Below are 14,306 nucleotides of genomic sequence, written 5' to 3'. Positions count from 1 at the left end.
ATTTTAAGGGGATGCTTGGGACATCACAATGATTTAGAATTGCAGCCCATGGTCGGAAACGTCAAGGGAAAGTAGTCTAACAGGTACAAGAAACAAAAAAACACAAGACTGAGATCATATGAAATAATTGGTCTAAGTGCTGTGGGTATGTGTTACATGGTGCTGTGGAAGAAGATATGTGAAAATCTCAGAAAAAATATTCTAAGTTTCCACCCTTACCAGCGATGCATGCGTTACACCGTCGGGCTATGGATTTACGGACTCGGTCAAACACACCTGGATTTTATTGGATAATCGCAGCAACACAGACGATTCTTGAAACCAGATTGATTTCGGAATCTCCAGGTGTCGTGAACACAACACTTTTCAGTGCACCCCGAAGGAAAAAATCTATGCTGCTTAAATCAGGAGAGCGTGGTGATCATTAAACTGGCCTCCCACGCCTAGTCCATCTTGTGAACAAGACCACTTAGTTGCAGTAAAAATCTGAATCCTTGTGATATCCCCAACCTCCCTTTAAAGTTTATCCAATAATCCTAGGATACCCTGTATATTTAATTACTTATATATTGAACAGAGTTTCGAATGTTATTGAAAATCTTATTCAAGAATAAAATTAAGGCTTGCGATATAATTGAAATTACTAAATAAAAAATTTCACTTTAAGGCTTAAATTTTATTTTCAGAGAAATATATTCTTACCCTTCCAGCTTGGTCACTGTAAACCTTAAATGCATCCGTTAGATCATCCGTATAGTGTATCCGTAGGCTTATTGGGAAAGCACTAGATCCGTCAGATCGAATAACGGTCTGTATCCTGAATCCACGGATAACAGTTGGAGCACGAAGATCTATCTGGACCCAATTATGGCCTGGTCTTGGTACGTTTCCACACCATCCTATAGGACTGTCCAATCTGACATTCTGTTTCATAATAAACAAGAATTGTTAAATGTTTATTGCAACATATTTTATAAATACCTTTTCTTTTCTAAATAAAATAAATGGCAATTTATAAAAGGGAAAAAAATTAGGATTTAATTCATTTTCAGATCAAAACTTTTCACAAATGTAATGCAAAATTTTTTAGTATTTATTTTAAAAGTTATTAAAAATTAGTAGGAAAATAATGAAAATTCATGGGAACTCATTGATTTCAATTTTTTTCATTTTTATATTTCCTTTGAAAATAAAAATAATTTTTAAAGCTTTATTTTATGAATCATTAATGTGGATACATTAATGATTCATAAAAAATTAAAGTACGAAAGTGATTTTTGTACAAATAAAAAATAAGACTAGAAAATGACCATCTGAATTTTAATACACTTGCGATTGAAAATTTGAAATATTAAGCATGTCTACACACAAATGTTTCAAAACTAATGAAAAATAAATAGGCTGGTATGAATAAATGCTTTAATTCTAATGATTATACAGGTTGTAGTGCTTTTGTTCAAAATGTTGTTATTTTCTTTATTGCACTTCTGGTATTATGATTTAACATAAAAATTATATGTTTGAAAAATTAGAATTCAGTCATTTTTTAGTATTAGCGATTATCGTCGATATCGGAATTTTACATAAATCATACATTTTTGCCATATCCAGCTTCTACTCCTGAAACTTTAATGCTAGTGTCCGGAATAATGCCAGAACTCAGTCCTAAATCCCCAACTGGCTTGCAATCTGAAAAAGGATAAATAAAATTATTATTCATTAGCTTTTTATTTCGTAATAATTCAAAATTTAATAACGCCAGTGAAATAATACATACCAAAATTAGGCTCGAAACCTTCCTTGCATTTGCAAAAAAATCCACCGGCAGTGTTCGTGCAGACAGTAGATGCAGCATCACAAGTTGATGCTGAACATTCATTCATGTCTAAAAATAGAATTTGAGAAAAGAAAAAAAAGAGTAAATTCGAAGTTCATAAAATAAAATCTGCAGTATCCTACAGATATAATGATAACAGTTTATATTACCGTTGCATACAGGAACGTTCGTGAAATTTTGATCTGGACCACATGTTATTACAGGACTACCCTCAAGTCTGTAACCTCTATGACATTGTATTTTAGCCACATCTCCGAAGAAAAAGTTCCTTTGGGGTTCAACCACAAAACCATTCTCTATTTCAGGAAGAATTGGGCACTGGGCTCCTATTTAAATAGTTTTTTTTTAATAAATGAAATTGAAATATCTGCATTAGTTTTAAACACTGTATGCATGAAAAGTGCTTAAATATTATTTAGTTTAACATTAAAAGCTATTACCATTTGACAAAACAAATTGATTATTAAGCGTACAGTACGCAAAAAATAAATAGACCACCATAAATAACTTTTGATCTAATGATAGGATCCTTAAGTTCTAGGACTCGATCTTAATGGTTCGACAGGGTGACCTCTAACACGTTTATTCGTGCAGACGATATTTTAAGTCACGATATCAGGCACAAAAACGTACTTTCTATGAATAAACATACCTTTTTTCCGATGGGACTTATTTTCCAGATTGTGGTTACCCCCCATATTTTGGGGTCAGAAACCCAAAACCGTTGAAAAAAGGTATGTTTATTCAGAGAAAGTCGATTTTTGAGACTGATTTCGTAACTTAAAATATCGTCTGCACTTATTATTAAATAAGCATATCAGAGGTCACCCCCTCGAACCATTAAAATTGAGTCCTGGAACTGGAAGATCTGATCATTAATGACTCGTTTATTTTTTTGAGCACTGTGCATTATAACTTTAGTGATAAAGTTTATGTGATAGTTGTATGATAAAAAGATAAGTGAACTCATTTTGGAGTTTAGAATTATCTTTGGAACCCTTCAACCGTTGCGATTTTGAGCAAAATGTATGGAATTTTCACTGCTGTGTTCTACTTTCTAATGAAATAACAAGAGCAGAAACTAAATTGTTTATAGGAAAGATGTTAGTTTATAGTTTGAAAGAAATCATAGCCAATGCTTAGAGGATTAGGGGATAAATGGTTTCAAGAACAGGTAAGGTATCTAAGTATTTGAATTTTGGCTCAATTTTTCACCCTCCACTGTGCTACTAAAGAAAGTATGTCTTAAAGTTAAATTTTTCAAGTTAGCCCAAATAAAAGCTCAAACTAATCGTCACCGATTGTCTTCGAATTTAGACTGTATCTTTAAAATTACATTCTTTACTGAAATATGGAAGATTAATTTATTTTACTGTCTGTTTTTTTTCGTTACATAATAGATTTTCGGTCAATTTAGGTTTAAGGAATCCTGAATTTTATTAAAATAATGATAATCATACAAAAATGGGTTTATAAAAAAAACTCCTACGTAATTCTTTAACTGTTACATAATCGACAAAATCGAGATCGTCGAAGAGTAATCGATCGTCGACCGAGAATCGACATACATAATCGAGTCGAGAAGAAAATAGTGTGTCATCTTCAGATGTTTCTGATACCGTCATACAACCTTCAAAAATAAAGACTGCATTGGAAAAAAAAGCTGTCATAACTATACTTATTTGTTTTGAATCACTTTGGAAATTAAGTTTTTACAGTTCACTGGTTAGATAATAAAATACTTTTTTGGATTTATTCCATTGTCTTACTGAAGAAAATCTCCAAAATATGGTTTATTTCCGGCATTAGAGTGGTTTAACCTCTAGAAGCATTCCCGCAATCACCTATTGTGGGCCAAGGATTTCACAGGAAGTTAAGAATTCAGAATTTCGTGACCAACGGCAATGTGGTTAGCAATGCGCACAAGCCACCTTTATTTCCATGACAAATTGGTACCCATCGATCTGAAGATGGGTGTTCATCAAGCCGCCACTGAAGATCAAATCCCAGTCTTTCAGACTGGCAGCTAAGTGCCTGTATTCACAGAGTCCTTACCTAAATGTCCTTTTATCTTCCAAATTTTATTAGGAATCTAATAACACTATATATGTACCTTCCAATCAAAATTCTGTTACATTGCGCGCATGCGCTATTTTTTTTCGGATCATCATTGAGCATTCTAGAAAAGAGACATTGAGAATTCTGTCGCCAACAGTCTATTACTGTACTTCTTGTGTGGCGTTAACAAACAAGTCAGTCAAAATGCATTAAAATAAAAAAAATTTTAATTTAATATTATTGGAAAATAGTTTAACAGAGTTAAAATAATAAAGCTAGGACGGTGTTTTAAATTATCTTCCAAAAATATTTTTCTACTTACTTTCACACTGAGGTGGAGCACTCGACCAATGACCGTCTGTCATGCATAAAAGGACTGGTGCACCTATTCTGAAATATCCTGGTTCGCATTCGAATCTAACAACAGTTCCATAGCTGCGTCCTCCACCGTTCAATACAACCTGTGTTGCGTGAGGAGTTTCAGACAACAACGGACAAGATGACGCCAAGCACACTGGAAGTTTTTCCCATCGTCCATCTTCTGTGCAGCGTATTGTTTCTGTCGGTAATCCACTTGGGAAGGCAAAACCGGCGTAACACTGATAAGTGGCAACACCTTTGTAAGTCACGTTAGTTGCTTGAACAGCAAATCCACTATCAATTTGAGGAACAGGACCACAGTATCGCTCTAAAAATTCACACAAAAAATCCCTTTATAGCAAATTTATGAAAAAAATACTAAATTAACATCAGATAAAATATTTCTGATCAGAATTGTTCAGAAAATTATTTAGCAAACTTAGCTTGGTTGATCTCAATAAATGTATAAAGAGTTACAGTCTGTTAAAAAAAAACATACTTAAGTTTAGTCTGTACAATATAGTACAATATCTTATCATATCACCTGGTAATTATTAAGTGAAGTTGTTGAATATGGAAAGAAACATATTTAAAATAAAGTTATCGAACATGAGAGAAGAAGTTAGCAATAAAATAATGTTTTCATAAAATGTTGTAACATACCTTGACATTTCGGAATATGTGATACACTCCATTGGCCACTTTGAAGACACTCAATTTCAATTTCTGAAACTCCTGAGCTGAATTCTTGACCCATAGGACAAGAATATTTTACTTTAGCTCCAAAAGTTCTCTCACGACTTGAAGCTATAGCTCCTTTACCAACATTTATCGGTGGACAATCTAAATTCACAAAAATAATTGTTATATTAATTAAACGTGAAAATATTTCATAAAGAAAGTGACTGACTTGTTAAATTTGGTAAGATAGAGAACACAAAAGTAATTTTTTTAGCACATTAGTGAAATAATTATTATTGAAAATAATTATTATAAAGTGATTAAAAAAGTTCGTGTCGAAACTCAATCGCATCTCAAAAATAAGAATCGTTATGTGTCTTGAGAGATTGGAGAAGAATGAGACCAAAAAAGAATGAGAATGAGATATATTTTGAGCAATTAACTTAGCTTAATACTTAGCCTTATATCCTATCACTTAACTTAAATACTTGGTTAACTCACTTAACCAAGGAAAATGTTCGTATTCAGTCAGTTGAAAAGTATCTAATTCCCCAACTCGACACAGTAAAAATTTAGAATGACATAATAAATTTAAAACTGCAAATCCCCCGAATTCACCCGATTGTAACTTCATATATTTACACGTTCTGTTCTGAAGAAATTAATTTCAAGGATATAAAACTAGTTAAAAGAAATCAAAACTATTTTAATAGCTTTCTTTGAAGAAAAACTATGCAGTTTTGTTAAAAGTAAATAAAAAAAACGTGAAAACATTGAAAGACTTACTAGAAATGGTAGAAAGTACATAATTTAGGAAATTTTTTATTTATTTTTTATTAAAATGCATTTTATTTAGTTTAGTTTTAAAAAAAGGCACGTCATTTTGCAATCGAGTGGGAATTTAAGGATTCTTTGAACATAAATGATGGATTAATTGAAGGGTTTTAACCAGAAAAATTAGTTTAGTTTCAATAAGTTAGAGCCATACATTGTAAACATAATATAAAAGACAATATCAAATTACAATTTGTTAAACTTATGGAATATTTTACGAACCAGCACTAAAACTTGCTTTCCAACCACGAGCTGTGTTGACAGGGTTACTCGAGAATACTACCAACAAATTTCCACTGCTAGATGTCATGGTAATGGAAGGTTTTGACAAGCCGCTAAACCCATTTCCAGAATGAAGACGGATGCCATTGTCTGCCGATACTCCATCATAAACCTACCATAACAAGAATAACATTTTGAATTATAAATGAATAGCTAATTTATTCAATTTAGTTCTGTAAAAAGTTTTGGTGTACATTTGTCACCATTTTTGGTGTTGATATTTAAACATACATGCAATGGGTTTTTATACAGGAGATGTTTTATATGCTTCCTTTTCGTATTTACTTTTAACGTATTGCATTACAATGTTAACCAACTGATACACGAACGTAAACAAGTGCAAACCGGTTTCAGCAGCGTAAAAACAATAAAGCTGAGTAGTATCACCTGATAATTAAGATTTTACATAAAATCTCATAGTGCGTCCAATAATTTTGTCAGTCCTGCAAATACATTTTTTAATACAAAACTGTAGTTATTGCTCAAATAATTACATAAAATTGACAAGATAACAAACGTTAGAAAGAATATATTCCTAAAAATGCATCTTTTTTTTAAGAAATTGTTTTGAAAATGAAGTCGAAAATTGATTCTAGTGATCATGAAAATATGTGTTATCAGTAAGTAAATAAACAAAAATTGAATGAATAAATACATAAAACTATAGCAGTGAAAAAGTTTTAAAAAAAATGTAACTATACTCACTGTAAAACAATTAAAGTTTGCCTCAATAGCAAAAATAGAGGCAACTGTACTCCAAAATGGTTTACAGTGTACAGAAATTTAGAATAATAATAGACTCAACAAACAATACCTCTGTTAATTCGAACATTTTTCTGACTTTAAAATGTTGATATTTGGAAATAAAGATGACAATTAATATTATTTTAATTAGTTAAAACATTAATTCATGGTAAGAAATAAATTATTTGCCATTAAAATTTAATTACCATCTTAATGAAGACTTGTGCATGTTGTGTAAGTCACCGAGAGTTATTCAAGAGTCTATGAGTTATTCAGCTTTCAGACTTATTTAACATAGTATTGACATATAAATATGTGGTTGATAAACTGCCTATTATGTTTGGTAATAAACCTATCACTTTTTGTCTACAAGAACTATATTATAAAAAAAAGTAATTAATGAAAAAGAATGCTTACCTGCACAAAATCATCTGCAGCAACTTGGAATTCATCAAACTTTAGAGACACGGGTCCACCACCAAGTAAACTTATTCTGTATGAACACACTTGATTGGAAGGATAGTTAGAGATACCGTATGCAGGTGATGACAAATTACCAGCTAAAGCGACCTCCTCGATTTCACAGCCTGTGAAAGTTCATTTAATTTTAAATATTGTACAAATATTTTCAACTCAGGCATAAATATTTGCAAAGTGGAACTTAATCGTCTTACCAGCTCTGAATCTGATTGCAAAGCCCCGTCGACTATCACCAAAACTTGAATGGAAATAGATATACACCCTGTTTGATGTGGATAAGATGAACTTTGGATTGTTTTCAATTTCACCAGTCAGTTTAGCAAGTAAAGGATCAGATGGACTAGATCCATCTCGTATGTGAATAAAATCTTTCTCGGGCTCCAAATCAATATCAATTATCTGAAAGGCACAATGCATATGACAATATCAATATGTATATTAATGACTTTATAATATTAAAAAAACTTCTGCTGTTTTAAAAAGTTGTGAATGTAGGAAAAAATTGACGTGTTTCGAGAGCTAGACGTAGACGCTCATTCTCAAGACTAGTCAGACTTGAATGAAAAGGTGAGTTTTGAGAATGGATCGAACATGTTGTTGTTGTTGAATATTGTTTCTGAGCACTCGAAACATGTTTTTGAAACTTTATATAATTTTTGAAGTAAATGAACTTTTTATGTTATCAATCATATATTTTCGTTTTAGTTCATTGGGATTATTTAGGCGTCTCCTGGAGGCAGCAGTTGATTGAATAGGAGATTTTCGATGTTCTCAGACTATGGGGTCTTTTGGATCTGGTGTAGGATCTCCTATAGTTTGACTACTGTAAGAACTCTCCAGCTACAAAGTATGAGGCCGTCTGTTGCTATGGAAACAAGAATGGCACATTTCAGGGAGAGTAGCTTCTCTGCACTCTAGGGCTAACACAATAGAGCGAAGAAAAAGATTACCCTTCTCTCGCCGACCCGAGAGAAAAACCTGTCCCAAGCACTGACCTCACACCTCTACTTGAAGTAGTTATATGTCGTTACCATAGTCACCGCCACGGGTCCAGACGAATGGCTAGGGAAGTTCTTACTTTAGACAAACTATACAATAAGGGGATGAGTAACAACAACATCAACAACAGTTTAATGGGATAATTCATCACTTGGTTACTAAATAGAATATGATTAATTAATCAATGCATTGTTTGCATTCATGAAATAAAAATTACCTCAAGAGTAAGTATTTTTCCTGGTGGAGCTGTTAAGACGTAAAGGCACTCAAGACCCCCAGGATAGGGTTGAGGGTAAGTTGCAGAAGTCAGAACTTGAGCAGAGGGTTGTGCAAACAATTCGCCTCCACATCTGACAGGCTCTGTAAAAAATATGCATAAAAAATTATTTAATTTAAATTAAAAGATTTAAAAAAAAACAAATTTCATAATTTTTATGAATCACAAAATAGATCTTGGATGGAAAAATTGTTAAGATAGTATCTGTTTCATTTTAAACAGAACTATAGCATCTAAGATATCTATAATTAGGAACTATAGTTATCGATATAGTATAATATATCGATAACTAGGTAATAACTAGATCAATATAGTATACTATATCGATTTTCATCTCTTTTATTATCGATTTTTATCTCCTTTTATTAAAAGATTTTAAGACTGTTTTTCGAAGGCTCGATCGTCAGATGAAATGATGCTTTTTTTTCAAATAATATGCTACTCATATAACTGGTATGAGTTTGCAACAGTCATGACTGTTTGGTCAAGTTTAGTCTATCTAAAATCAACGCTGTCTATGCTTATATTGAAAATATTGCAAAACGTCAATATGGAGAAAAGCCACAGTTTTGTAAAATGAAAAGCATTTGTGGTCTAATTTTTTAATATTTAAATACTTACTCAATTACTGCATTACCTGGGCTCATACAAATTTACAAAAAATGAGAAAATGCAGTGATTTTGAAAATTTCCATCTAGGTGGAAAAATGTCGACAAATTGACTATTTTTTTAAAAAAAATTATTAACTTTTAAGATATTTAAGTTATTAGTCTGTTCTGAAGTCCAGATATTTCTTCACATCAAGGCTATACATATGTATAGTTGAAAATCATCACATTGCTTCAAGTGTAAGGCACTTAAACTATGATGTTTTCATTTTCCTTGGAGAAGCAGTGTTTAACGTAATTAAAAATATAGAACAGTAATTTAATGTCGCTAAAAAGTTACAACTCATTTTGCACAACGAATTTAATAAAAACCATGCCATATTCAAGTAACACAAACTGCGAAAATCGTAGATTAAGCAGAATAAAATATTTACAGAATATCTCCCGTTATAGATGAACAAAACCATAAATTTTAAAAAGACGTTATAAATCATCTCCTTTTACCTGTTTTCCAACTTGCTCTAAATCCTTTCTTTTCCACGGAGGCATCAGTTCGAAATTTAATTATCATGAGATTCGAAGCAGTTGTGTAAGCCATTGATGACAGGTCTTGATTACCTGACAAGGTGACCAGAGATACACTCTTCTCTTCTGTTCGACCGCCGACTTGAATTTGAACTGTGTCAAAACTTGATTCAGTATCAAAATCAGAAAACTATTAGAAAAATAAACCTCATATAAATAACTTTACATGTATAAGTTGCACACTAATGTAAAATATGAAAGAACGATTGAACAAGCGTTAAAAAATATACTTACGCCACATTCTATAGTTGAAAGCATGAAATATTTAAGACTTTCTTTCAATAAAAGTTTTCAAAAACGAACACGTATATAAAACTGTTAATTTACCTGTAAAACGATGCCAGTTCCAATCGGACCTTCCAGAGTCCATTTACAATTTGAATTAGCAAAGTATCTGTTTGGATAGTTAGGCGACTGAATAGCATCTCCAGAGCTTTGTAAATGAAAATGGCAAGATGCTGAAATAGAAAATGGGAAATGAAATTCCATAAAAATTGCTTCAACAACAAAATTATGGAGAAAAAAAATTTACTTCTGTACTTTATGTAAAGTGCGCAATAAATAAATAAAATACCCTTCTAACTTTTGGTATAATTACCGGATTTTCAAGTACTAAGGCTCATTTCGGTGACCTCATTTTAAATATAGGACTTTAAATATGCTAATGTTAATCGAATTTTAAATATACGACTTTTTAAAATTTGATTTTTCGGGAAATATACGACCGATTCCGTTCATTTTTTAAAATTTAGATTTGCTATTTAAAAATACGTTCTTTGAAATTATGTTTAAAGAAATTAATATCTTGCACGGCAAAAGTTATTCGGTCATTATTAAATAAAATAATAAATATTTTCTAAAAATTAAATTCCGTGGAATTATCTTTAGATAAAAGAATTTTATTATTGTGTGCAAAAATTTTTCAATTCGCTTTGTCGATGCGTGGCGAAATGCGTAAAAAAATAAAATTAATATTAAGGAGTCCAAACTTTTGTGAACTCTCCTGACTAAACTATTAAGAACATATTTCTTCGATTGTGGCTGCACCCTATATTTTGATTGTTATGAATAATAAATGGTTGAAAAAAATAGTGTTTATTCAGAGAAAGTACATTTTTGTGTCTGATATTGTAGCTTAAAATATCATCTGCTCTAACTAGTTAACATATTTGAGGTTGTCTCCTGGAACCTTTAAGATTGACTCCTAGTCCATGTTAATTCGATCATGAGATCATAAGTTATCCTGGGTGTTTCGTTTATATTTTTGAGCACTGTATCTAGGTCATCCGTTACGTACCTAACAGATTGAAAAGAATAAAGCGAAAACATTAAGTTTCCTATAGATATTTAGGTTTAGCTCAATGAAAATGAAAAGTTTCTTAAAGTCGACATTCTATGTTTATTTATAACCAATTATATAAACCCGTCTAGCTTTTAAGTTGCTTAGTATATTTTAAACTAAGCATTTATATTATTATAAAAATATTTTAAAAATTATGCGACAAAAATGGGTTTTTTTTTTATTACACTGATAGGTTGCGGATGACCTAAAAAACAGCTAAAACAGAGAAAAAAATTAATTTTCTTTAAACAAAACACAATTTTCCTTTTTCTCATTGTTTTAATTACAATTTATCAAATATTGCGATGAGATTATAACGAAGGTACCCAGGATGATGAAGGATTAGTTGCAAAAAGGATTCTTAGAATTTAAAAAGCAGATGAAGTTACGTAGGGAAAAAACAAACATAGTAGCAGAAACTCTCTAGCACGGCAGCGAGCTCTGCAGATTATAACAGAATCTGGAACTTATTTTTCATCCAATTTTTCTTCTTCTTTTTAAAAGGAAAACAAACAAATGACTACTGCCACCCATTTTTGAAATGTTTCTAATTGAAAGAAAGCCGCAAAGAACAAAAAGTTAAGAGTTTTTTTTTTACTACTTGATTATGGGCTTAACCGTTTAGTATTTATTCAATTTCTTTAAAGTATAATTAAATAAAATTCAACTTAAATTTAAGCAGTATAAAGTTCTTATGTACAATTTTTAAGGTCATTACATTCACAAATTTTATTGGATGGGATTAGATAAGTTATGTGGTTTTCTGCATCCTTCTACGATTTGTAGGGCCTTGCCTATTACAGTCTTACAATAACATGATATATCCTTACCTGGGCAATCTGTTTCATCTGACTGGTCGCCACAATCATCTTCTCCATCACATAAAAACTTTTTACTAATGCAGTGGCCATTGTTGCAATGAAATGAATCTGTAAACGAATACAAATTGATTGAAAAACTCTTATTCATACAAATCATCAAAATGATAGCCTATAACTTCGATTTAGAACGAAATGGGTTTCATACCTCTATGACAAGCTTTTAAATGGCAAATGAATGGTAAAAGTGTTTCACAAGGAGCCAGCTCCCAAACTTGCGATTCACCCTTAATTTTGGCACGGACGCATTCACCTTTTTGAGGTTGAGGTTGATCATGGTCCCAGAAACCAGTATATTTAGAAATAAAAGTACCACTAGATGATTCAAGCGTATTTGTAGATAAGCCATCAACGGACGTTAGACCTATAGAAAAGTTATGAATAAACTTTACAGAAAATCTTCATTGAACTATTTAATTTACTTAATTCAAAAATATTACTTGATATTTGATGTCTCAAAAATTACCAACAAACCAAAAAAAAAAGAATTTAAAAAAAAATACTAATAATGTGTTAGAAGTGTTAGGCTCTCTGTGTTTTGCTTAGGAGTTTCAACATTTTCACTAAGTTTCAAAATTAGTTTCTAAGTTTCTCAACAGATGACGCTGCTGATTAGAAAACATTTTTTTCAGAGAATTGTCTGTTAATTTTGTCCTCTAACTAAGCCACATTGTTGCTGTGAATGGCGATTTTTATTTTTAAAAAACGATTGTTTTATACCCTTCTTAACAGCGTCATTTGTTGACGAATTTTATAAATACTTCAAACTTAGTTAGAATAAATTACTTAAATTCCTTAAGCAGATCACAGCATAACAAACAAACTTTGGTCATTTTTGGGACATCTGGTACTAGTCAACATTGTTAATTTGTAAAATATTAATGCATACCTATCCAGTAAGATACTTCTCCAGTATCTCTTAAGCTCTTTATAGCAACTCTACTAGTAAAATTATTTTGACTATAATCTCCTATTAGAACAAGATCTCCACCGTACCTAAAAACATATTGAAATATTAAACAGATCACAATTGCAAGAACATATAGTTGCTATTACATACCCTAAAATTGAAAATAAATTATCAATTCTGGTAGCATTTTTTATCCGTTTGTTGGTTTCATACTACAAGAATCGTGGCAGTTTTTTTTTTCAATTTTCGCGACTTATCAAATTTGTTGTAAATTTTTTCATGCGTTATAAACATGCGTGTTTAATTTGCTTTAAATTTTTTTAGTCGTTACATACTTCAAACCAAAACGTTACAAATTTTTTAAACTGTTTTAGTATTATTATTATATACTAGCCACTAGCTGGCGAAAAGGCGACCAGCTGGTACGCCTTTTCGTGATTTAAAAACCTCTACTGTCTAAAATGAAGACAATTTGTAAGTATATAGCCTTGATCTCAACAGGGCAATATGAGTCACTTAAGCAAAAGTAACTCATATTGCTCAAGTCAGAGTGGGAAACGAGTTGACGAGTATTTGCGGCTATCTTCAATGTGCTTTTCAAATGCAAAATAACTAAAATTCTCCGTTAAATTATGCATGCATTATTTTAGTTATGCATTAAGGAGATTTATATTTCATTTTTTTAATATCTGTAAACTAAATTAAATATTTTTATAATGTATAATTTCTATCCTCTCTTACTCTGTTAAGCCTAATTCGAATTCACCTTAATATTCTGTTTGCTACGCGTTTGTTTTATTTACTAACTCATTTCGTATTTTATACTGTCCGATAAAAATAACTTAACTGATTCTTATGTGTATCATATCTTACAGTAATTCTAAATTTCAGTGTTATAAAATAACAAACATGGTGGTGACTACTTTATACCTAGTACTGTAAAAAACATTCTAAGTGTTCCACAGCACCAGGAATTATCCTTGGGTTTTGATGTAGTACAAAATATCTTTGGTGTAAAGTAGCTGTCACTATATTTGTTGCTCAGATGCATAAGAATATTCTACAGATAGTGCTACAGATAGTAATAGAGCATGCACCATACAGGTGGTACATATCCCACATTAAAGTTATTTTTCGAAGTCTGCCGATACGTGAAATAACACTTTTTAGTGAATAATATGCTAATTTTCTGCAGGTTGGAAGTTTGCGCAACAGCAATTCATGACCGTTAGAGATTTTCCTATCTTCTGCCTTCGCTCTCAATGCTAATTACGAAAAATGGCGCTAAACGTCAATATGAAGAAAAGCTACAGTTTTTTGAAAATAAAAGGAGTTCGTAATCTTAATTTTTATAATTGATAAGTTGCACTAACGTTACATTGTCTGGAACCTGAAATTGAAATGAAATAGAAAATAATAAATAATTAAAA

The 14,306-nt window shown here is 31.4% G+C and overlaps 1 protein-coding gene across 1 annotated transcript in view; it reads right to left on the bottom strand.

The window, feature by feature from the left end:
• LOC107437786 (uncharacterized) overlaps window positions 1-14,306 on the bottom strand; it is a 68,659-nt gene that overhangs the window by 40,452 nt on the left and 13,901 nt on the right. The window contains exons 3-17 of the mRNA XM_043040975.2: window positions 12,856-12,962; window positions 12,115-12,330; window positions 11,919-12,017; window positions 10,074-10,204; window positions 9,666-9,876; window positions 8,493-8,635; window positions 7,471-7,675; window positions 7,214-7,383; window positions 5,993-6,164; window positions 4,919-5,098; window positions 4,218-4,583; window positions 1,987-2,163; window positions 1,778-1,885; window positions 1,595-1,689; window positions 703-924 (exon numbers count right to left, since the gene is read on the bottom strand). Coding sequence (XP_042896909.1) covers window positions 703-924; window positions 1,595-1,689; window positions 1,778-1,885; window positions 1,987-2,163; window positions 4,218-4,583; window positions 4,919-5,098; window positions 5,993-6,164; window positions 7,214-7,383; window positions 7,471-7,675; window positions 8,493-8,635; window positions 9,666-9,876; window positions 10,074-10,204; window positions 11,919-12,017; window positions 12,115-12,330; window positions 12,856-12,962 — 2,602 coding nt within the window. The remainder of the gene's footprint in view (window positions 1-702; window positions 925-1,594; window positions 1,690-1,777; window positions 1,886-1,986; window positions 2,164-4,217; window positions 4,584-4,918; window positions 5,099-5,992; window positions 6,165-7,213; window positions 7,384-7,470; window positions 7,676-8,492; window positions 8,636-9,665; window positions 9,877-10,073; window positions 10,205-11,918; window positions 12,018-12,114; window positions 12,331-12,855; window positions 12,963-14,306) is intronic.

The sequence above is a fragment of the Parasteatoda tepidariorum genome, chromosome 8, assembly GCF_043381705.1.
Source record: "Parasteatoda tepidariorum isolate YZ-2023 chromosome 8, CAS_Ptep_4.0, whole genome shotgun sequence".
Taxonomy (NCBI): Eukaryota; Metazoa; Arthropoda; class Arachnida; order Araneae; family Theridiidae; genus Parasteatoda; species Parasteatoda tepidariorum.
This window is presented reverse-complemented; position numbering and strand designations above follow the sequence as displayed.